Source organism: Homarus americanus, unplaced genomic scaffold (assembly GCF_018991925.1).
Source record: "Homarus americanus isolate GMGI-L3 unplaced genomic scaffold, GMGI_Hamer_2.0 scaffold50281, whole genome shotgun sequence".
NCBI lineage: Eukaryota > Metazoa > Arthropoda > Malacostraca > Decapoda > Nephropidae > Homarus > Homarus americanus.
In genome coordinates this window covers 2,908,495-2,934,310 of record NW_024742338.1, presented here as the reverse complement: position 1 = coordinate 2,934,310, position 25,816 = coordinate 2,908,495, and the positions used below count along the sequence as shown (strand labels likewise).

The following is a 25,816-nucleotide window of genomic DNA, read 5'->3' as shown; positions in this document are numbered from 1 at the left end:
TCTGCCCTCACATACCCTGACAACAGTATCTGCCCACATATACCCTGACAACAGTATCTGCCCACATACCCTGACAACAGTATCTGCCCACATATACCTGACAAATATCTGCCCACATATACCCTGACAACAGTATCTGCCCACATATACCCTGACAACAGTATCTGCCCTCACATACCCTGACAACAGTATCTGCCCTCACATACCCTGACAACAGTATCTGCCCTCACATACCCTGACAACACTACTTGGTCTTACAAAAACCCCTTTGCCAACACTACCAATCCTCACACTCCGACAACACTACTCAATGACAACACTACCCCCTGACAACACTACCTTGACAACACTACCCCCTGACAACACTACACACGTTATCTTTTACATTCACTGGCAGCACTGTGTATATATTAACATTCACGCCCACTATACATATCAACATCACGCCCACTGTATACATATTAACAATCACGCCCCCATTGTATACATATTAACATCACGCCCACTGGAGGTACAGTCACGGAGTAATATCATGGCCACACCTGTCCCTCACCACCAGGTAAAGCAATAATTAACGTATGACTAGTTACTGACCCCGAGATCTAACTCATAAAAGATTTAAAGTATAATGGTCGTCAGTTTCTATTGACCTTAACCCAGACGTTGATGGCCAGTGACCTCATCTGCTGGGTCAACTCCGACACCAATTTGCACCAAGACTCTACTTTAATTACAATCGTTCCTATTTAATCTGTCGTATTTATATTATGATATTTTAAGGGATAACAACTTTCCTCCATTGATCTCTGATATTTTTTTGCGCTTTGGGAATGAAAAACTAACATGTGAAACACTCTGGTAATAAAAATATCATAAAAAAAAACACGAACATGATGAACCAAGTCCAGGGACATAGCTCCTACTTCCCGATGACGTCACAGAGGGGCGGCCTAAAAGAGGTGAGGAGGTCGCGGAGTTTTTTTTTATTTTATATTTTTATTACCAGAGCGTTTCACATGTTAGTTTTTCATTCCCAAAGCGCATAAAAATATCAGAGACCAACATAGAGAATTTATTATCCCGTAAAATATCATAATATAAATACGATAGATTAAATACTGAAGAAATGTGACGTTCCCGTGTCCGTCAGCCAACCAATCAGCTGCCTTGTTATAAACTGACTTTCGGCCTCAGCTGTAGAGTATGAGTGAACAACTTTAAATTATCCACCAGTAAAGAATTAGAATGTTTAATATAATTTTGTTATGAGCAGTAAAGAGCCGCGCCTCCATATAGTTCCACACAGTCAACTAAAACTGCCGAGATTTTCACCACAGCATCAAAAATAAATCTCAACCAATCCAGATTACAGCCGATCTTAGTCTTATATATAATTGCTTTACTGACAATCAATCACAGTGCACAACACGAGAACTAAATTACATTGGCTGGAATCAATCAATCAAAACACGTGTTATTATTAAGTAATCCTGGCCCTGACCAACCAAAACAAACTCCTGTATTCGGGGTCCCTCTCTCCTCACAATCTCTTGTTTTTCTCACAATTCATAAACTACTGACATCTTTTATATGTGTGTATATATATTTAATCAGATAATAATTCAAATTAAAGTGATATAACAGGATCGCCTTCTTAAGTTGGGTTTAGTAAAATCCTGACCTGCAGGACGAGAATTAAAAACAATAATAGAAACCTGAGAATTTTTTCCCTGGCAGCAGCTGGATATTGTCACTTTTTCTATCGTCTGTAGTTCTTTTTTATATCTTGTGTTTATATATATTTTTTTACAATGACGTTACTAAACATCACAGAGGTTAACTACAGTAGCTTAATGAAGTTATTGGTTCAGAGTTAACGTCGGCAACAAGACAATCAAGACGACGCATTGGGCCTCAACGAGAATTCTGGCGTGGAGTCAACTAAACTCGCCTCTATACACCATTCTCCTGGATAAAAAAAAAATCAACTTCTCATTTTCTCCTTATCAAACACAAACAAACAAATAAAAGCCTTAATAATTACTTCTCATCTCGCTTTGACGTGTACACAAGTAACAAAATTCCCTCTCTCACACACCCACCCTCCCTCACTCACGCCTCATACACAGGCCATACAACACACACACGGGCCACAGGTAAGTAGGCCACACCCCACGAATAACGGAGGCCAGTGGGTAAGGACTCTGACCCCCAGCCAACACACGGCAACACAGCCTCAACACTGGGGAGAGGATTGGGGGGAGGGGGGAAAGAAGCAACATATGTCCAACTAGGTAAGTGGTCCCTTGAGTTAACTTTGCTGGAGGGCCACTAGTGTTCATTATCACCGCCTGTCTTGATTGTAACGGAGGAGGAAGAAAAGAAGAATAGGAGGAAGAGGAAGAAGAATTGGAGGAAGAGGAAGAAGAATTGGAGGAAGAGGAAGTGTTTTACAAGTCACTCACACACATTACTGTCTCGATCTTATCTTGCTATCACTGCCACGAGACATGGAGTAAGTGTGTGTGTGTGTGTGTGTGTGTGTGTAAAACATCTCTCCTGTCCCACTAAGTGTGTGTGTGTGTGTGTGTGTGTGTGTGTGTGTGTGTGTGTGTAGGATAAGTATCAGTTTCCTGTCTGATAAAGCTATATATTATTATTTTATTTCTTTATATCTCATTCACAAACAAGGCTCATCGTATCAATATTAAAACAGACAACAAAACTGAACTCTCAAAGAAACCCATTGTTTGTTTCTTGTACAGCTTTATCAGACAGAGAAACATAACCTCCTGTGTATTATTATGATCAGTGGCTTTACCCTACATACACATAACACTGGGACACTCTGGCCTACCCTCTGTTTATCAGTAGCTTTATGCTCGTTACAAAGACCCCCTCCCCCCCGTCACGTCACGCTCACTCCAGGGCACCCCATCACGCTCACTCTTAAAAAAAAAAATGTTTCCCCAGTATGCTCGCTCTGGGGTACTCCAACACTCTCCTTCCAAGACTCTCGTTAGGCTCGCTCGAGGGTACCTAGGCACTCTTCTTCCATGATCCCCCTGCTATGCTCGCCCCCATTGTGCTTACTCTTATGCTCCCTCCAGGGCCTCGTTATACTCCCTCCACGGCTTCATTGTGCTTACTCTTATGCTCGCTCCAGGGCCTCGTTATGCCTTCTCCTTCATGTTCACTCCAGAGTCCTCTATCACGCTCACTCCAAGACATCATGTTATGCTCATTCCAGGGTATTTAACCACACTCACTCCAGGTCGTCCCATTATACTCATGACATTGTACCCTGTTTGCTCACTACTGAACATGCCATCATCTCCAGCCTGGGTACTCGGTTATGTTCATGCCCGGGCACTTCATAACTAATTACAGATCAATCCATTATCCTCACTTCAGGGTATGTCATCATGCTCGCTACTGGGCACCCCATTACACTCACTCTAGAGTAGTTGGTCATGCTTATTCGAGAGCCTCTGATTACAAAGACGTTCTTGTTTCACAACAGCCAGTCATGCTTGCTCTGGGGCACTTCTTTATGCTCACTCTGGGGAACTTTATCACAGTCATGTTCATTCCAGGCTGCCATATGACACTTGTTTCCAGGTATCACATAATGCTTGTTCCGGGGTACCTCAGTGTATCAAGTCATGCTCATTCCGGGGTACGAGGACATGAATGTTGCAGGGTACCCAGTTACGCTCATTCCGGGGCTACCTGAAACAGTGGGTTTTTATTGGCTGGTGTCACTGGTCATCGGGTAACCAGTTATGCTCAGTACGTGGCACCCAGTTATGCTCAGTAAGGGGTACTCAGCGTGTGTTCGACTATGCTCCTCGGACGGCTTCTACTGGGTTATAATACGGTAATTCTCGAGGTTTTAATTCCAAAAAGGAAAAACTATAATTATGAGAATCCATTGTTTTATCTCTGCATAATCCCGTCCACGTAGTTGTAAGCTCTCACAGACCAACAGTACTGACACACAACTATCTTACTGCATCAAGCTTGCTGTGAGTTCACTATTTTGTAAAGACATTTTCAGTGAGCGTATTTACACACATCATTATAATATTTTTTTGCAGACTAACTCACACACACACACAATAGTTCAGTGCTACAGGAACAGCATCTCACAGTAGTATCATTATTTTTTTTTTTTTTTACATAACACAATTACTCACAAGATGCCACTAGGTGATGACTATAGCTTAATGGCTTCCTTTCATTTAGCACAAAATAACCACTGTAATTAATTGTCTTCACCTGGTCGGGGGAGGGGTCCATCACTCACCCCTCCCTTACAACACAGGATCATTTCCAGTGTCCACAAACTACCACAAGCTCACTAACTACCACTCCATTCATTGTTAAGAGCCCAGCGTTTGGTCCCTGCTGCCTGCTCCACCACCACACAGCCACCACACTACGGTAACTGGACAACATAGTTTCTGGTTTAATGTTTACGTCTCTCCCAATTAGTAGTATTGAAGTTGGACCCTTGTGAGTGTGTGCATGCGCGTGTGTGTGTGTGCATGTGTGAGTGTGTGTGTGTGTCATCGAGCAGGGACTAAGCGCTGAGCTGATTATTACACACACGAGGTACAAGTTAAGTTCGCAGACTGGAGGTCGCTGGGGGGTCGACTCTACGTCCTCGTGTTTACAGTGTAGCAGTCGGACCCAGCCAGGCACCTCCCAACATCTCCTTCATGGGCTTGAGGGATGAGGGATGAGAGGGGGAGGAGGGTAGTTGCGAACCTAACTTGCTACGGGTATATTAAAAGCCTATCTTTGGTACATCATGACAGCGAGACACCATCGGGGAATTGGTTTTTTTTTTTTTTGGTTCACAGGTCAACTTCTATACTGCTGCTTCTGCTGCTGCTGTTGTTGACAAGTTACAGATCTACAGTAACACAGGCTGTTCACTCTACCACACCGAAATAAACACTATTACACTACTATCACTCTAAACTTCAATACACAGAATTATTAGCAGTTCTAAGTGGGTTTATTTTATTTTTTTTAATTATTATTGATTTTCTTCATCATCATCATATCTGTTTCTCTCTGTTCCATAAAAATCATTGTTCATTGTTGTCTCTTCTTAAAACACAAATTATTAGTTCACTTTGAGTCAGTTCATCTTCCTGGTCTACAGTATGTGATTCCTGCACAGCCACAATCTTCACGGTAAGTTGTGATTATCGCTCCACAATGACACACACACACGCACACACTGACGTCCACGATGCTGGTGCTGGTGGTGGTGGTGGTGGTGATGGTGTTTCCTCTTCACCAGTACGCCGTCACCACACCGCTAGACGGCGTCATCGTCACCAGCATCGCCACCAGCAGCACCATCACCACCAGCTTGGATGTCACCATCATCGCCGCTCCTCGACTCAGCGGGGGGTTTGATCCGCATCCACCTGCACACGGGAAGAGAAGAGTCGAGTTAGATCACTTATAGAAACAAAAACAACAGGAAAAGTGGAGTTAGATTACTTATAGAAACAAAAACAACAGGAAAAGTGGAGTTAGATTACTAATAGAAACAAAAACAACAGGAAGAGTCGAGTTAGATCACTTATAGAAACAAAAACAACAGGAAAAGTGGAGTTAGATCACTTATAGAAACAAAAACAACAGGAAAAGTGGAGTTAGATTACTTTAAGACACCTGGTTTATACTCTCTCTCTCTCTCTCTCTCTCTCTCTCTCTATTTCCATCTTCATCTATCTCTTTATATCTATACCCTCTCTTTATTCATCTTTTTTTTCCTTATTTCTTGGTGTAATTCTCTACAAACATCATTTCTTTTGGACAATTTTCTTCTCAAAAATTTTCTTTTAAAACTTTTGACCTATAATATTATACCAATTCTTTAATATTTTTTCTTCTTTTGGGATCACCTGAAGAATCATCATCATAGATTTTTTCACCTGAAGATTAAACACCCTGACACTATTGGGGGGGGGGATGAGGTTAGGTTAGGTCAGGTCAGGTCAGGTCAGGTTGGGTTGGGTTGATGATGAGAGAGTGAGTGAGTGGAGAGAGGGAGGATGTGAGAGATAGAGATAGAAAGTGAGTAAGAAAGAGAGAAAGAGAGTTAACCCAAACCTTACCGATACTAGTGGTGTTGAGGGCGATGTGTCCGTGGAGGCCCGGCAGGGTTCCTGCTGCAGGAGAGGGTGGAGGAGGCGAGGGAGAGCTGGCCAGAGGTTTGGTTCAGCACCAGACACAGCCGGCGGATCCCCTTACTGCTGCGGGAGGTCGGGGTCACCACCAGGTAGCGGTGGCCGTCCTCATCCCACGACCCGTGACACGAGTACTCTGTCGGGAGGTCAAAGAAGGTCAGTCGTGAGGTCACCGGGCGGTCAAGAAGAGGTTAACTGGGGTCACAGGGAGGTCAGGGGCGACTATACAAGGATATACAAATAATAAAACAGTTTATTATACAAGAAAATACAGACCCACCAGGACCCACAGAACCACCAGGCCACCAGAACCACTAGGACCTGACCCACCACCAACCACCAGGACCCACCAGAACCCACTAGAACCCACTAGAACCACAGGACCCACAGAACCCACTAGGATCACAAAACCCACCATAACCCACCAAAACCACCAGTACTCACCTGCCGAGGAACATCTGTTGCTAATGACGAGGTGTCAGTGGTGGAGCAGCCGACGGAGAGGTGTAGAGAACACCGTCACACTCTGGGTTGTGGTGACTGATGGCCAGGTCCCCTTGCCCCCTAGCACACCCAGCACCACCAGATCCTCCCCGTCTCTCTGGAGGTGGAGGCAGCCATCGAGCCTCCAACACTAGGGCCATACCCGTCAGGGTTACCTTCCGTGTAACCAAGACCTCATGGCAGCCCAGTGCCAGGACACGGCCGACTGTCTGCATTGCTACCTGTGTGGGTGATGGAGATGGTGGTGTGTGTGTGTGTGTGTGTGTGTGTGTGTGTGTGTGTGTGTGTGTGTGTGTGTGTGTGTGTGTGTGTGTGTGTGTGTGTGTGTGTGTGTGTGTGTGTGTGTGTGTGTGTGTGTGTGTGTGTGTGTGTGTGTGTGTGTGTGTGTGTGTGTGTGTGTGTGTGTACAGGTAAACTATAAATGTTCATTAAACATTCTTCCTTCCTCTAACTTTTCTTTACAAGAATCAGTCTGTAGAATTAGTACACTTTCTATGTCATTTGGTAGTTTAACCCTTTGATGACGATGGTTTAACCCTCTGAGAAATACAGTTTAATCCACCGTCTTTCAAAGGTTTAAATCATTAACTGAGACTACTTTTGATCCGAAATATAATACTCTCTCTCTCTCTCTCTCTCTCTCTCTCTCTCTCTCTCTCTCTCTCTCTCTCTCTCTCTCTCTCTCTCTCTCTCTACTCACTGACGAAGGTGGTGTAGTTGGTAGAGACAAAGTTGAAGTCTTGTTGACAGTACTATTGGCCATGGGCGTCATCACCTGTAGAGGATGGTAATAGGTGAGATACACGGGTAGACGTAATTAAAGCACACACACACACACACACACACACACACACACACACACACACACACACACACACACACACACAAGCCAGAAATAATCCTTGGAGCTTTACGACAACACAAACTCCATTTATATAAACATCGTCCATGAAATTAGAAACAAGTGACTCTGTTCCTGCTGGTCTAGAGTGAGTGTGGTAGTGTGGTGGTGGTGGTGGTGGGGTTGGTGGTGGTGGTGGTGGTGGTGGTGGTGGTGGTGGTGGTGGTGGTGGTGGTGGTGGTGGTGGTGGTGGTAGTGGTGTGGTGGTGGTGGTGGTGTGGTGGTGGTGGTAGTGGTGTGGTGGTGGTGGTGAGTGGTGGTGAGTGTAGAAGTGGTGGTGGTGGTAGTAGTGGTGGTGAGTGTAGAAGTGGTGGTAGTGGTGGTAGTCGTAGTGATTATCTTAAAATGTTGACACACACACACACACACCCACACACACACACACACACACACATAAGTACAATAAACACAATAAAACACCATAAACCTATAAAACACCATAAACACCATAAAACACCATAAAACACTCACCCATCTTCAATTCCATTAGATGGTCGTCTCGGGCAATCATGTAGATACACATATAGCCGCTGGTGCTGTAAAGAGAGTGGTGATAGTGATGAGTGGTGGTGATAGTGATGAGTGGTGGTGAATAATGGTGATCTCACTATTTACCTATCTCATCTCTCACTTGCCCACTATCTCTCACATATCCCACTCCTCTCTCTCTCTCTCTCTCCCTCTCTCTCTCTCTCAGGGTTGTGTCACTCACCATCCCCGTATCACCCGGGTGACGAAGGTGGCCGAGTACTTGGTCTGTTCCCTCGCTTCCATACAGACGTGAGTGACGACCCCCTTGGTGGAACGACTGGTCAAGCGGAGTGTTGAGTTACGGCGAGTGACATGGAGGGTTGTCTGACCATCCAGGGAGTGCCAACGAGGTGCAGACGCCCACACAGGGAACCGACATTTGCCACCATTATTGTCAACTGCGCGGGAAAGGAAACGGGATAATGAGGGACCCTGGGTATAAATGTTTTGATTAATAATAATAATAATAATAATAATAATAATAATAATAATAATAATAATAATAATAATAACATACAACAATCAATTACTTATTATTATTATTATAACCACAAAAAATCCAATAATAATAACACTAAACAAATTAACCCAAAGAAAACATTATATGCATCACTTTAAAGACCAGGAAGTGACGGGGAAGTAACGGGGAAGTGACGGGAGAAGTGACTGACCTCTCTGGAGCATTAGGGTCATGGAGCCGCCAGTGACGGAGTAGAGGCCGTTACAGGTAGCGTCACCACTTTGAGCCATCACGATCCCTGAAGCCGTCACGTTACTCCACGACCGGTACACGAAGCACTGGTACCTGTGAGGGAGTACTGGGTGTTACTGGGTGTTACTGGGGGTGTTACTGGGGGTGTTACTGGGGATGTTACAGGGAGGTGGTACAGAGAGAGAGAGAGAGAGAGAGAGAGAGAGAGAGAGAGAGAGAGAGAGAGAGAGAGAGAGGAGAGAGAGAGAGAGAGAATAACACCCCCCAAATATCTCATATATCTGTGTAAACAATGGCCCTCCCAGTCCAAAATTCTGTTCCCCACACTTCCGTATGAATTCTCATTGTCTTCTCTCAGATTAAGGAGAGAGACAGAGAGAGAGGAGGGTGCTGGAGGGAGGGAGGGGAGTGGAGGGCAGGCAAGGGGGTGGGGGGGTTAGGTTTAGCTAGGAAGGGAAGGAAGGAGGAAGAAAGGGGAGGGAGGGGGGTGATGTCCAGAAGCGAGGGGAGAAGATCTTTTTAAGTCTCCCTCTAGTCTCTGGCATGATGCAGGGAGATAGTGTATCTCTGGTACTGATGAGCAAATTATTGTAGGTGGATCTCTCTCTCTCTCTCTCTCTGTGACAATATCAATAAACGGACAGAAGATGAGACAGACAGACAGACAGACAGAAAATATGATACACTAAACAGACAGACAGACAGACAGACAGGAAGAAAGACAAACAGAAAACAGAGATTGTACACTAGACAGACAGACAGGTAAGATAGACAGACACTCACCTGTCTTCATCAGAGGTAGCCAGCCAATGATCGCTCTTGCCTACGAGAAACCGGTTACTTCCTTCCTTCCACGACGCCAGGCACACCAACTCCACGACTGGCGAAGAGACAGGCGCAGTAGAGAGACGGGGGAGAAGGTGTGGTGGTTAGACAGTTTCTTTATTTGTCTCTCTATCTGTCTAATTCTATATCATTCCTGTCTAAATCAATGGTATATTTCTGTCTAAATCAATATCAAAATCCTGTCTAAATCAAAAAAACAAATTCCTGTCTAAATAAAAAAATAAAAAAACCCACAAAATCACTCACTTTCACTCTCCGTGCCTTGGATATCCGGACAAGCTTGATACCGAAAGAGAATCCGCCAATCTTCGGTACACGAGTCGACGGTACTTAGCGGGTACTTACACTCGGCATGACCGCTGTTGTAAGTGAAGGTATAAGTATGGGGGAATGGACAGGGGACAGGTTCAGCGTTTAGACGGAACATGGAGTGCAGTTGGGCGTCACCCGTCAATAAGGAACAAACGTATTCCAGCGAGTTACTTCGGTCGCAATAAGCTGTAAGGGAGAAAGAGACATGGTGGTAGTAGTGGTGGTAGTAGTGGTGTTGGTTTGTTTGGAAAAGGGGTAGGTAGGTTGGTGGTTATTGGGGGGGGGATAATTGGTCTCTCTCTCTCTCTCTCTCTCTCTCTCTCTTACCCTCCTCCCTTTCTCTATTTCTCCTCTCTCTCTCTCTCTCTCTCTCTCTCTCTCTCTCTCTCTCTCTCTCTCCTCTCTCTCTCTCTCTTTCTCTCTCTCTCTCTCTCTCTCTCTCTCTCTCTCTCTCTCTCTCTCCTCTCTCTCCTACCCTCCTCCTTTCTCTCTCTCTCTCTCTCTCTCTCTCTCTCCTCTCTCTCAGGTGATGACAGGTGAGTACATCAGGTGAGAGACAGGTGGAGACAGGAGGAGACACTGACAGCCAGGACAGATAACTCACACTCTGAGACACACCGGATGAGATATGCCTCTCGGTGAATCTCTCAAGGCATGTCTGTGTATGCCTGCTCTGTGTTTAGCTTCTATCTCTCTCTCTCTCTCTCTCTCTCTCTCTCTCTCTCTCTCTCTCTCTCTCTCTCTCCTCTCTTACTTTCTTTATACTGTAGAACATTGAAGTGCTGTTGGTGGATGACGAGACATCTGTAGCAGCCATGAATCCTGTAGAGAGAATTAGAGTTAGCTCACATGATAATAAAAAAAAAAAAAAAAAAAAAAAATAATAATAATAATAATAATAATAATAATAATAGATATAGATAGAAGGATAGTTTCTCTCTCTCTATCTCTAATCTTTCAATCATTATCTCTCTTTGTCTCTATAGAACAACCCCCCCTCTTCCCCTCCTCCTTTCTCCCTCCCTCCCTTTCCTTCCCTCCACCTTCCTTCCATCACCTATCAAACCTCCACCCCTCTCCTCCCTCCACCCCTCCTTCCATCTTCCCTCCTTCCCTCCTCCCTCCACCGTATTTATCTCAACCCTAGCCTTCAGTTTATGTGAGTCTTAAAGCTTAGTAATAGTGTGTGTGTGTGTGTGTGTGTGTGTGTGTGTGTGTGTGTGTGTGTGTGTGTGTGTGTGTGTGTGTGTGTGTGTGTGTGTGTGTGTGTGGCTGAACATTAATCTACGACTTACACTCTCTCTCTCTCTCTCTCTCTCTCTCTCTCTCTCTCTCTCTCTCTCTATGTAAATAAACAAATAAATATCCCTAGTGGTCCATTTACACAATTTACGGCCCAATAAAATACTTGCTTTTACACAATTTACAACCTGATGATAGAGACCAGGACTTGTACCGGTCCAGCTGTACTAGGGAACTGTACCGGTCCAGCTGTACTAAGGAACTGTCCAGCTGTACTAGGGTGTGCGTCATGTCTGGGAACTGTGCCGGTCCAGCTGAAGAACTGTTCAGCTGTTGGTGTCCGTCAGCTGTCTGGTGTCGTGTGCTAGGAACTGTACCGGTCCAGCTGTACTAGGGAACTGTACCGGTCCAGCTGTGCTAGGGAACTGTGCAGTCCAGCTGTACTAGGAACTGTCTAGCTGGAACTGTACCGGTCCAGCTGTACTAGGGAACTGTGCCGGTCCAGCTGTACTGGGTGTCGGCAGCTGCTGGGTCCGTGCTGTGCGGCTTCCGGTAGCTGCTAGGGACTGTACCGGTCCAGCTGTGGGAACTGTACCGTCTGTGGGTGTACCGTCCAGCTGTACTAGGGAACTGTCCGGTCCAGCTGTACTAGGGAACTGTACCGGTCCAGCTGTACTAGGGAACTGTACCGGTCCAGCTGTACCAGGGAACTGTACCGGTCCAGCTGTACTAGGGAACTGTACCGGTCCAGCTGTACTAGGGAACTGTACCGGTCCAGCTGTACTAGGGAACTGTACCGGTCCAGCTGTACTAGGGAACTGTACCGGTCCAGCTGTACTAGGGAACTGTACCGGTCCAGCTGTACTAGGGAACTGTACCGGTCCAGCTGTACGAGGGAATTGTACCGGTCCAGCTGTACTAGGGAACTGTACCGGTCCAGCTGTACTAGGGAACTGTACCGGTCCGTTTGTTGGGCCAGAAGTTCAATATGATCCAGAATTATTTAGAGGTGTATAATCCTGACTAGTGAACAACCTTTATGAACAAACTGGGGTCGATGAACAATCTCTGAAGACTCGGTATTCTGTGTTCAAATGTTCAAAAGTTACGCCTCATTCAATGTTCCAATGTTCCGTGGTTGTTCATTTCCTTCCCCACCGTTCCAGGCTACTGAATTTATCACTTTCCTGTGTTCCATTGTTCATAATAATCGACCCTTTCCCACATTCCTGTCTGTTGTTTATGACTGTTCCGGTGTACCCTGGAGCAATGCTGTACACACACACACACACACACACACACACACACACACGATTTTCCTCCCTAGTCTTTGTTCTATTCCAACGTTTCTCTGTTCATAATGGCTCGTTCCATTTTCCACAATAGGGAGTTCCATCATCCCATGTTCCACAGCAGATCCATTCAGCAGTTTTGGAATCTTCCACCATTCTATTTCAGCATTCCTGTGTCCATGTTCGACTCATTCCAGCAATCTATGTTCCACACTGTATCTGTTCCATCGTTCCTTTGTCCATAATCGACCCACTCCATCATTCCCTTGTCCATAATCAACCCATTCCATCGTCCCCTTGTCCATAATCAACCCATTCCATCGTCCCCTTGTCCATAATCGACCCATTCCATCGTTCCCTTGTCCATAATCGACCCATTCCATCGTTCCCTTGTCCATAATCGTTCAGGAATCATTCAGCAAGTGTTCCAGCATTCCAGTGTCCATGATGGCGGGGTGATGGTGGTGTGTTGTAGCGGCACCAGTCTTTATTGATCGATGGCTGGAATATTAAAGATGATTCACTGGACCACTGATTCATTCTTGATTCACATGATTCACTGGACCACTGATTCATTCTTGATTCACATGATTAATTGGACAACTGATTCACTGGACCACTGATTCATTCTTGATTCACATGATTCACTGGACCACTGATTCATTCTTGATTCACATGATTAATTGGACAACTGATTCACTCTTGATTCACTGGACCAATAATTCACCAAGATTCTTAATATCACTTTTAATTTGGTGATTGACAGAGAGAGAGACATTCCATCTTACTTACGACACTCTTGAGACACCATCTTGAGTAAGAGATGGAGGAGGGAGGAGGAGGAAGGAGGAGGAGGAGGAGACATCGTGGGAATCTCTCAGTGTGTTGGCCATATTGTATTGGGGTGACAGGGGGAGGGGGTGAGGGGGATGAATGAAGGAAGTGAGGGGTAGTGAGGGGTGAGAGAGGATGAGGGATAAATGGGGAAGTGAGGGGGTAGAGAGAGAGAGAGAGAGAGAGAGTTCTATATCACTTCTCCTCAACCGGAAAACCTTTTTTATGACGTTTGACAAAAAAATGGACCAAAAAATAAATAAAAAAAACAAAAAAACAGTGAACAAAATAATAAATTCAGTTGAAGGCACAAAAAAATATGTATTTTTTTTGTACCGGAAAAAAAATACACAAAAATATGCAGAGGAGACAGACAGACAGACAGGAGACAGACAGACAGACAGACAGACAGACACAGACCGACGGACAGACAGAAGAGAGAGACAGACACGGACCCGACGGACGGACATACAGACAGACGGACAGACAGACGCAGACCGACGGGAACATGAACAGAGGAACGGAGCACGGACCGACGGACGGACATACAGACAGACGGACAGACAGACAGACAGACACAGAACCGACGGACGGACAGAGAGACGAACACGGACCGACCGGTTGGACCCGGACGCCTGAACAGACGAGACGAACAGACAGACAGACACAGACGGACAGACAGACAGACAGACCTGCAGACCGACGGACAGACAGACGAACCCAGAAACGGACGGACGGACAGACAGACGAACCAGAATGAGAAATAAAGCAAAGACAGAGCGACAAAGTGAGAGAGAGAGAGAGAGAGAGAGAGAGAGAGAGAGAGAGATACAAGATTAGTGGGACCTAAACGCCTGAGCCCTGGGGCAAGTGACAACTGATTGACGCGCGAACTGGAGGGGGGGGATCCTCTTCCTCCTCTTCCTTCCCTCTTCCCTTTTATCAACTCCTCTTCCTCCTCCTCTTCCTTCCTTCTCTTCCTCTTCTTCCTCCTCCCTCAGTCCCCTCTTCTCCCCTCCCTAGGCTTCCTGCTGCGTCATCAACAAAGGGACGCCATCCTCTCTCTCCCTCCTTCCTTCTCCTCTTTCTTCCTCCTCCTTCAGTTCCTACTCCTCCTCTACCTCCTCCTCCTCTTCCTCCTCCTACCTCTCCTCCTCCTCCCCTCCTCCCTCCCCTTCTCCTTCTCTTTCTTCCTCCTCCTTCAGATTCTCTCCTCTCCCTACCTCCCCTCCTCCTCCCCCCCTCTTCCTCCCCTCCTCCCTACCCCTCCTCCTCCTCCCCCCCTCCTCCTACCCCTCCTCCTCCTTCTCCCCTACCTCTCCTCCTCTCCCTCCTCCCCCCCTCCTCCCTACCCCTCCTCCTCCTTCTCCCCCTACCTCTCCTCCTCCTCTCTTCCTTCTCTTTCTTCCTCCTCCTTCAGTTACTACCTCCTCCTCCTCCCACCCTCCTCCTCCTTCTCCCTCCTCCTCCTCCTCCTTCTCCCCCCCTCCTCCTCCATCATCATCAGGGGTTGGGAGGAAGCCAGTCAAAAGTCTTCTTCTTGAGTAACCGAATACTAGGTGTGCTCTCTTCTCTATCTATCTCTCTCTCTCTATCTATCTCTCTCTCTTCGTGTCTTAACCCCTTGAGTAGAATGTGTCTTAAATAAGCATACTAATTATCTACTAATACTACTACAACTACTACTACTACTACTATTACTACTACTACTACTACTACTAACATTTCACTACTACTACTACTACTACTACTAATAACAACCAGAATCACTAACTACCATCACCACCACTAACCCAACATAACTACTAACTACCACCACCACCACAACCTCTAACTAAACTACTACCATCACCACTCTCTCACAACCACCACCATAACAATTACTTATACACATACAATCACACAACCATACAACCACCCACAATATAATATATCTGTATGTGTTGTATCCAGTTAACAATATGGCTCATAACCACGACTAAAACAACCCCCCCCTCCTCCCCGCCCTCCCCTACCCCTCCCCCTCTTTTTTTACGGATAATGTTGTGTTTTTAGTGGTAAATGAAAAGGCTATAGATGTTAATTAAGCCCCCTGATAAATACACACATTGCTTGTATTAGTTGAATTATTGTTTTTTTTTATTAAATCCGGGTGTATGATGGTGTAGGGATTTTAATAATAAATTCAATAGAGTCAATATGTTTGGTGGTGTTTGTGTCAATATTGGTAAATTATCGTTTTTTATGATTTTTTTGATTTTGGAGTGTTTTTTGGGGAGGAGAAAAAAGTATATTTTATTATTATTATAAAGTCAATATTATTTTTGTTTTAATTTGATTTATTTTGTATTAATTTACAGTTTTATTATTATTATTATATTATTATTATTATTATTATTATTATTATTATTATTATTATTATATATATTTTTTTTGGCGCGGGAAAAGGGTGTTTTTGAATTATGTAAACAGATTTTTATTGATTTTAATTATTCTAAATTTGTATTTTAATGGTCAATAAAAACATGTGAATTGTAACAGTAAAAATAAAATTAATAAAAACTATTCAGGAAAAATCAGTGATGGTGTATAGTATACACCATCATACACTATCACCATCATACACTATACACCACCATACCTTACCTACATACACTATACACCATCATACACTATACAATCATACACTATACACCATCATACTATACACCATCATACACTATACACCACCATACACTATACACCACCATACACTATACACCATCATACACTCACCATCATACACTATACACCATCATACACTATACACCATCATACACTATACACCACCATACACTATACACCACCATACACTATACACCATCATACACTATACACCATCATACTATACCCTCATACACTATACACCATCATACACTATACCATCATACTATACACCATCATACACTATACACCACTTCTTACCATCATACACTACACCATCATACTATACACCATCATACTATACACCACCATACACTATACACCATCATACACTATACACCATCACACTATATACCATCACTATACCATCATACACTATACACCATCATACACTATACATCATCATACACTATACACCACCATACACTATACACTCATACACTATACTCATCATACACTATACACCACCATACACTATACACCATCATACACTATACACCATCATACACTATACCATCATACTATACACCACCATACACTATACACCATCATACACTATACCATCATATATACCATCATACACTATACACCATCATACACTATACACAACCATACACTATACACCACCATACACTATACACCATCATACACTATACACCATCGTACACTATACACCATCATACACTATACACCATCATACACTATACCATCATACACTATACACCATCATACACTATACACCATCATACACTATACACCATCATACACTATACACTAAGACATGTGGGAAGAGGGAGTGAGATTCCAACGTTGAATTAGTGAGACGTTAGACTTCCCTCCCTCCTTCCTTCCCTCCTTCCCTCCCTCCTTACCTCACCTCTCCCTCCCTCCCTCCCTCCCTTCCTCCCTTCCTGCCAGCCTGCCCAGATCAATATGGAACAGCTTGGGTGTGAGAGAGAGAGATGCCCCCCTTCCTCAGATTTTTGGACAATCATCACTAATTTGGTACCCCCCCCTGTCTCTCTCTCTCTCTCTCAGTCTAGCTTTACACAAGACTAGACATAATGGCTGAAAGGAGGGAGAGGAGGAGGAAAAGATGTAAGGAAGGGAGAGGAGGGAGGGAAGGATATGGGAGATGAGGAAGGAAATGAAGGAGGGGGAGGAAAGGGCATGAGAGAAAGAGAGAGAGAGAGAGAGACAGAGAGAGAGAGTCTTTAATTCCTCTCAGTAATTAAGTTTTTATATACAATCTAAGGGCAAGTAATGACACTCTCTCTCTCTCTCTCTCTCTCTCTCCAATTCAAAACAGGTTATAATGCAGCTTAGAAGACCAGTGACCTAGATTGAGTTACAACACACACACACACACACACACACACACACACACACACACACACACACACACACACACACACACACACACACACAGGTAATTTTATGAAAGGTTGAAAATAATACAACAATTTTGCAGTCTGAAACACACCAGGTAAGTGTGTACAGGTGTGGATTACCAGAGTGAGGGAAGGGGGGGAGAGGGAAGGGAGGAGGGAGGGGAGGAGGGAGGAGGAGGAGAAGGGAGGAGGAGGAGAGATTGAGGGTTAGAGACGGGAGATAGTTCATTAAATGTAATTAATTATTATTATTATATTGTTATTATTATTATTATTATTATTATTATTATTATTATTGTTATTGTTATTATTCTGTGACCTGACCTGACCTGTAATGGAAGTAGCATCTGCCACACACGTGAGACCTGTCGTAATAGTCCAGCCAATCAAAACCTCGTATTGTAAAGGGCCAATCAGCATTTATTATTCTCGACCAATTACGGAACAGCAAAAATTACTAACTGGCCTGAGGCTTTGTAACAATAACACCCCCCCCCCTCCCGTGTGGGTGTGTGGAAGTGGTGGTGTGGTTGTGTTGTGGTAGTGTGGAGGTGTGGTAGTGTGGAGGTGTGGTAGTCTGGTGTTGTGGTAGTGTGGTTGTCTGGTGGTGTGGTAGTGTGGCAGTAGTGGTGTGATAGTAGTGTGGTGGTAGTCTGGTGTTGTGGTTGTCTGGTGGTGTGGTAGTGTGGCAGTAGTGGTGTGGTAGTCTAGTGTTGTGGGTAGTAGTGTGGCAGTAGTGGTGTGATAGTAGTGTGGTGTTGTGGTAGTTTGGTAGTGTGGTGGTGTGTGGTGGCAGCAGTGTGGTGGTAGTCTGGTGTTGTGGTAGTGTGGTTGTCTGGTGGTGTGGTAGTGTGGCAGTAGTGTGTGTGGTAGTAGTGTGGGCAGTAGTGGTGTGATAGTAGTGTGGTGGTGTGGTAGTGTGGTTGTCTGGTGGTGTGGGTAGTGGTGGTGTGGTAGTCTAGTGTTGTGGTAGTAGTGTGGCAGTAGTGGTGTGATAGTAGTGTGGTGGTGTGGTAGTGTGGTTGTCTGGTGGTGTGGTAGTGTGGCAGTAGTGTGGTGGTAGTCTAGTGTTGTGGTAGTAGTGTGGCAGTAGTGGTGTGATAGTGGTGTGGTGGTGTGGTAGTGTGGTAATGTGGTACGGCATTGTATTGACCGTAAGGTTAGGGGAAGGAATCACCAGTTAGCATTACAAATAACAATGGAATAACCGAAGCGTGTTTAAGCGTGTGTGAGAGTAATAATAATAATAATAATAATAATAATAATAATAATAATAATAATAATAATAATAATAATAATAATAATAATAATAATAATAAACGGTTTATTAAAAGAGCATGGCAGTCAGAAGGCTGAAAATATACAATTATACATAATTAGGGAATGGGTCTCTTGATTAACAAATAAAATATACAAGTAACATAAGTGATACAAATATGATATACAGTATAATAACTAGGTGGGGAGAAGCTCAAACTACAGGGCATTTCAACATAGTGACAGTGCAAGGAGTAGGATTTACTGGGAGTGAATACATTGGTTGATTACAAGTTATTGATAATTTTTACAATGGTTGGGACTGGGCTGTTCTTATAGCGATTACTTCGTGCTCGTATGGGTTGGATGCGGTTGGTGTCGAACAGCAGTTCTCGGACGAGGGATCTCAGGTGGTAGTAGGAGCCGGTGTCGAGGATGGTGCAGAAGCTTCTCACCAAATTTGCACATGAGGTCGTGGTGATGGTCAGTGAGAGCCGAGAGAGTCAGTGTGTTGAGCGCTTCTTGATGTGTGGAGTAGGAAGGGGGAGAGAATAATCTTACATGCCCTCTTTTGCACCTTTTCTAGGTGTTTACGTTGTGTGGCATTTAGGGAGGAAGACCAGGTGGGGGAGGCATAGGTGAGCTTGGGAAGTATGAATCTTGAATAAACACTGAGGAGCTCGGGTGCAGGAACTCCGAGGGACTTGAGTCGGCGGAGGAGGTGGAGACGGAAACTGGAGGTTTTGACAACTTCACTGACGTGTGGTTTCCAATTTAGTTTGTTGTCTATGGTGACGTGTGTGTGTGTGTGTGTGTGTGTGTGTAGAGTTGGCGGTCACAAGTTTCCACATTACCATACATACAAGCGTACAGTGTTATCTTTGACCACACAGACAGACAGACATTATACTTTTCACCCTAAACAATGTTACGTTAAATGAATTCTATCTCCTTCTCTCAGACGTCACCCCCCCACCCCCATCCCCGTCACACCATGTTCCTTCAAACCAACAACTCCAGGACAAGATAAGACAGGGACAGACAGACAGACAGACAGACAGGACAGACAGGACACAACAGGACAGTAAGATTGTGTTTGTGAGGGTGTGTGGAAGGTTGGGGTCGTCCACAGGTGCTGTTTCTGTCACCTGGCTGCTCGTAAGAAAGGTAAACACACAGCCATATTCCTAGATCAGTTGACGTTTGGTTACATTATGTTACGCCCCCTATGGGTCCCCAGGTGACACGTGGACCAACATATAAGAAGACTGACAACGAAAGGAGAAGAAAATATAATAATAAAAATAAATATATATATATATCTACGTCCGTGTGTTGGTTTGGTCGATATTTACCTGTGAGTGTTTTGCAGGGAGGCGACGGGGGATATTTTATTTTCCGGGGTTTTGTCGTTCTTGTATTTTTTTTTTGCTTTTTTTTATACTTTTCTTGTTTGTTCTTGCTTTTTTTTTTCTTTATCCGTTTCTTCTTCTTGTTGTTTCGTTTCTACTTCTTCTTCTTGACAATGATAACTTGACACATAACTTTGTCACATAACACTACATATGACTTAATCTAATTGTGTGTGTGTGTGTGTGTGTGTTTCACTTTATCAATTCGTTATTCTATCTCCATTCTTGCTTTCTTTTTCCTTTCTCACTTAATACGTCTTTCTCTCTCTCTCTCTTTCTCTCTCTCTCTCTCTCTTTCCGTCTTTCTCTCCTTCTCTCCCAGTTACCTCTCTCAACCGCCCCTTCCTCCACTACCCCTTCCCTCCAACCCCCCCCTCCCCCACACCCACACGCCCACAAACTCCTTATGAAACTATTCTATTACCCCGTTTCCGACACCCCGTTTTTTATGAGTCCTTCGGGTTCATTTTTTTAGGGGGGTCTTTTGTGTTGCCGCCTTCAGCCATTGTGAAATTGTAACTAACATTATTTTTTTTTCTTCATTATTTCTAGTTAAAGGTCAACCCCCTAGTTCCGTTTTCTGTTGGTACTTTATAGAAAATGGATAAATAATTGATTTTTTATTTCCCTAAGGGTGTGTGTGTGTGTGTAGGGTTTTTATTTTTTTTATTTTAGAGATAAAGTTCATTTGGAAATAAGAGTTCGCTATGGTTTGGTATTGAGGGAGGTGACGTCATCAGAGGCAAGGGGCATGATGTCATTAGAGGCAGGTGTGACGTGTTTAGAGGCAGGTGTGACGTGTTTAGAGGAGTGTGACGTCGTTAGGTTTGAATTTGGGTTTGGGAGGTTTAAGTTCCACACACACACACACACACACCACACACACACACACACACACACACACACACACACACACACACACACACACACACACAAGCAGGGCCATGTACACACATCAGTCACCAAAGCAGCAAGAGCCATGTACATATCTTTCATCAACTATCAGTGAAAAATTAATTTCCTCACTGGACAAAAAGAGTGTTGAAATATATAATGAATTTATCGAAGATGTGACATATGGGCGAGAGATCTTGGCGACAGGGAGAGGTGAGGAGGATAGGGGAGAGGTGAGGGAGGGTAGGGAGAGGTGAGGAGATAGGAGAGGTGAGGGAGGAAGGAGAGGTGAGGAGGGAAGGAGAGGTGAGGGAGGGAAGGGAGAGGTGAGGGAGGGAAGGAGAGGTGAGGGAGGGTAGGGAGAGGTGGAGGGAGGGAAGGAGAGGTGAGGGAGGGTAGGGAGAGGGGTGAGGGAGGGAAGGGAGAGGGTGAGGAGGGTAGGAGAGGTGAGGGAGGGTCAGGGAGAGGTGGGGGAGGGTAGGGAGAGGTGAGGGAGGGAAGGGAGAGGTGAGGGAGGGAGGGAGAGGGGAGGGAGGGAAGGAGAGGTGAGGGAGGATAGGGAGGGTGAGGGAGGGAAGGGGAGAGGTGAGGGAGGGTGGGAGAGGTGAGGGAGGGAAGGGAGAGGAGGGAGGGTAGGAGAGGTGAGGGAGGGAAGGGAGAGGTGAGGAGGGTAGGAGAGGTGAGGGAGGAAGGAGAGGTGAGGGAGGGTAGGAGAGGTGAGGGAGGGAAGGAGAGGTGAGGGGAGGGAAGGGAGAGGTGAGGAGGGTAGGGAGAGGTGAGGAGGGTAGGGAGAGGTGAGGGAGGGTCAGGGGAGGTGAGGGAGGAGGGAGAGGTGGGGGAGGAGAGGTGAGGGAGGGAAGGGAGAGGTGAGGGAGGGTAGGGGAGAGGGTGAGGGAGGGAAGGAGAGGTGAAGGGAGGATAGGAGAGGGAGGGAGGAAGGAGAGGTGAGGGAGGGAAGGAGAGGGAGGAGGGAAGGGAGAGGTGAGGAAGGGAGGAGGTGGAGGGGAGGGTAGGGAGAGGTGAGGAGGGAAGGGAGAGGTGAGGAGGATAGAGAGGTGAGGGAGGAAGGAGAGGTGAGGAGGGAAGGAGAGGTGAGGGAGGGAAGGAGAGGTGAGGGAGGGTAGGGAGAGGTGAGGGAGGGAAGGAGATGTGGAGGAGGGAAGGAGGAGGTGAGGAGGGTAGGAGAGGTGAGGGAGGGTAGGGAGAGGTGAGGGAGGGTAGGAGGAGGAGGATAGGGAGAGGAGGAGGGTAGGGAGGAGGTGGAGGGAGGAGAGGGAGAGGTGGAGGGTAGGGAGAGGTGAGGGAGGGTAGGAGAGGTGAGGAGGAAAGGGAGAGGTGAGGAGGGTAGGGGAGAGGTGAGGGAGGGTAGGAGAGGTGAGGGAGGAGGGGAGAGGTGAGGGAGGGAGAGGTGAGGGAGGGTAGGGAGAGGTGAGGGAGGGAAGGGAGGTGAGGGGAGGGTAGGGAGAGGTGAGGGAGGGTAGGAGAGGTGAGGGAGGGTAGGGAGAGAGGGAGGAGGGTAGGGAGGAGGTGAGGGAGGATAGGGAGAGTGAGGAGGGAGGGTGAGGGAGGGTAGGAGAGGTGAGGGAGGGAGGAGAGGAGGGAATGGAGAGGTGAGGGAGGGGTAGGAGAGGTGAGGGAGGAAGGAGAGATGAGGGGAGGATAGGGAGAGGTGAGGGAGGGAGGAGAGGTGAGGGAGGGAAGGAGGTGAGGAGGAAGGAGAGGTGAGGGAGGGAAGGAGAGGTGAGGGAGGGAAGGAGAGGTGAGGAGGAAGGGAGAGGTGGAGGGAGGGAAGGGAGAGGTGAGGGGAGGGTAGGAGAGGTGGAGGGAGGGAAGGGAGAGGTGAGGGAGGGAAGGGAGAGGTGAGGGAGGGGTAGGGAGAGGTGAGGGAGGGAAGGAGAGGTGAGGAGGGAAGGGAGAGGTGAGGAGGGAAGGAGAGGTGGGAGGGAAGGAGAGGAGGGAGGGAAGGAGAGGTGAGGGAGGGTAGGGAGGTGAGGGAGGGTAGGAGAGGTGAGGGAGGATAGGGAGAGGTGAGGGAGGGTAGGGGGAGGTGGGAGGGAGGGTAGGAGAGGTGAGGGAGGAAGGAGAGGTGAGGGGGGGAAGGAGAGGTGAGGGAGGGAAGGAGAGGTGAGGAGGGAGGTGAGGGGAGGGTAGGAGAGGTGAGGGAGGGTAGGAGGTGAGGGAGGGTAGGGAGAGGTGAGGGAGGATAGGGAGACATGAGGGAGGGTAGGAGGCGAGGGAGGGTAGGGAGAGGTGAGGAGGGAAGGAGAGGAGGGAGGGAAGGGAGAGGTGAGGGAGGGAAGGAGAGGTGAGGGAGGGCAGGAGAGGTGGGGGAGGGTAGGGAGAGGTGAGGGAGGCAGGAGAGGTCTAGTTGTTCAAAAATATATACTGTATATATGATAACTTGACTGCACTCCCACCTTATTTACCCTCGAACCAGTTTCGCCTCCCACCCCCACTCATTCAACATTCCCCACCTCACCTCATTCAACACCCCTACACCCACTATCGAACACCCCCACCACCACCCCACCACCTGTAAGGAGGGGAATAGTCTAAAATGGTGTCATGGTAACCTTCACAAAATAACTTGGCAACCCTCCCCCTCACCCCCTCCCTTTCCTCACCCTCACCCACCCCCTCCTCCCCGTCTCCCTTACGTCACGCCATCTCGACACCTACTACACCAGGTCGAATACACCAGGTCGATCGAATACACCAGGTCGAATACACCAGATCGAGTACACCAGGTCGAGTACACCATGTCGAGTACACCAGATCGAATACACCAGGTCGAGTACACCATATCGAGTACATCAGATCGAGTACATCAGGTCGAATACACCATGTCGAACGAATACACCAGGTCGAACGAGTACACCAGGTCGAATACACCATGTCGAGTACACTAGGTCGAGTGCACCAGGTCAAATACACCATGTCGAGTACACTAGGTCGAGTGCACCATGTCGAGTACACCAGGTCGAATACACCATGTCGAGTACACTAGGGTCGAATACACCATGTCGAGTACACCAGGTCAAGTGCACCAGGTCGACAGGTGGTAATTAGCATCAGCAAAATCGACCGCCTCAAGTGCACTAGAGAAGGACCCACTCGGCCTGTAAGAGTTTCCATGTTGCATCGCACACCGGAGATACCGCTGGGAAATATTGCAATTGCTTAGGAAATAGTTCTAAAATATCGTTGGGAAATTGCCAATAGGTCATAGTTCATAATATATTGCTGGGAAATAGTCGACCATATCGTCATCTCTGGGAAATAGCTGGAAATATCGCCAGAGAGAGAGAGAGAGAGAGAGAGAGAGAGAGAGAGAGAGAGAGAGAGAGAGAGAGAGAGAGAGAGAGAGAGAGAGAGAGAGAGACAGAAAAACGAACAGAAAATAAAGAGAGAGAAAAGAGACAAAGAGAAAAGAAAGAAAGAAAGAAAGAAAGAAAGAAAGACAGAAACAGAGAGAGAGAGAGAGAGAGAGAGCGCTAACATAATCCCTCTCCCCAGATCTCCCTCATAGCACTGTCTTCCCTCCAGAGTCGTGTCGAGATGTATGGAGGAAGAGGAGAGGTAGAGAGGTAGTATTGTCTCTCCCATCTCCCTCCCCCCACCCTCCTTTAGTTCTCCTTCTCTCTCTCTCTCTATCTCCCCCCACCCCTTTAGTTCTCTCAGCACTTTCTCCAAATCTTTCCTTTTTAAATATTCATCGAAGTTCAGTTTTTCCATTTTCCGCCCAGTTCAAGCTTGTTTGAGTCAGTGTTCTCTCTCTCTCTCTCTCTCTCTCTCTCTCTCTCTCTCTCTCTCTCTCGACAGATTGACATAGGGCATTTAAAGGTTTAAGAAGCAAACACAAAGTATATTAAATGTCGCCATAATGTCAACTTATTCCGACAGTGCCATTACCGGTAAGTAGATAGATAGATAGATAGATAGATAGATATAGATAGATAGATAGATAGATAGATAGATAGATAGATAGATATGCCACAACACCCACCTTCTACACCTCCTTCACCCTCTCACCCCACCACCTCCCACCCCACCACCCCACCTCCTCACCCCCACCACCCCCCTTCCTCACCACTTCACTCCTCTCACTCAACCTCACCACTCACCTTCCTCACCCCCCCGTTAATGGAGACGTAGCAACGCACCTTAATTACCTAACAGCCTTTAACTAACACACATAAACAAGGCACAAAATGGCTCCACAATTTGGCTGAGACTGTACCAAGTCCGATACGTTTACTTAGTGCCGGATGGGGGTGGAAGGGGGTGGAGGGGAGGGGAGGGGATGGGGGTGGGAGGGGGTGGGAGGGGTGGGAGGGGAGGGAAGGGGATGGAGGGGTGGGAGGGGATGGGAGGGGATGGAGGGGGGGGAGGGGATGGGAGGGGATGGGAGGGGTGGGGAGGGGATGGGAGGGGGTGAGGGGATGGGAGGGGAGGGAAGGGGATGGGAGGGGTGGGAGGGGATGGGAGGGGAGGGAAGGGATGGGAGGGGGAGGATGGGAGGGGGTGGAGGGGATGTGGGAGGGGAGGGAAGGGATGAGGGGATGGGAGGGGAGGGAAGGGGATGGGAGGGATGGGAGGGGGTGGGAGGGGATGGAGGGGGTGGGAGGGGGTGGAGGAGGGGATGGGAGGGAAGGTGGGAGGAGGGGGTGGAGGGAGGGTGGGGAGGGGGTGGAGGAGGGAAGGATGGGATGAGGGAAGGGGTGGGAGGGGAGGGGGTGGGATGGGAGGGGATGGGAGGGGTGGAGGAGG

General features: G+C 46.8%; 1 protein-coding gene and 1 long non-coding RNA gene across 2 annotated transcripts in view; both read right to left on the bottom strand.

Moving 5' to 3' along the window:
• Nucleotides 1-223: 223 nt before the first annotated feature.
• LOC121876864 lies at nt 224-3,075 on the bottom strand. The gene is made up of 2 exons (XR_006090837.1): nt 370-3,075; nt 224-339 (listed from the first exon to the last, which is right to left on the bottom strand). It is a non-coding gene; the product is annotated as an uncharacterized LOC121876864 (long non-coding RNA).
• An 845-nt stretch (nt 3,076-3,920) lies between these two features.
• The window catches only part of LOC121876751, a 73,219-nt gene continuing 51,323 nt past the window's right edge, over nt 3,921-25,816 (bottom strand). The window contains exons 4-11 of the mRNA XM_042382122.1: nt 10,776-10,843; nt 9,956-10,207; nt 9,647-9,743; nt 8,823-8,956; nt 8,333-8,549; nt 8,068-8,156; nt 6,144-6,351; nt 3,921-5,447 (exon numbers count right to left, since the gene is read on the bottom strand). Of these exons, the coding sequence (XP_042238056.1) occupies nt 6,149-6,351; nt 8,068-8,156; nt 8,333-8,549; nt 8,823-8,956; nt 9,647-9,743; nt 9,956-10,207; nt 10,776-10,843 (1,060 nt within the window). The 3' untranslated portion in view covers nt 3,921-5,447; nt 6,144-6,148. The remainder of the gene's footprint in view (nt 5,448-6,143; nt 6,352-8,067; nt 8,157-8,332; nt 8,550-8,822; nt 8,957-9,646; nt 9,744-9,955; nt 10,208-10,775; nt 10,844-25,816) is intronic.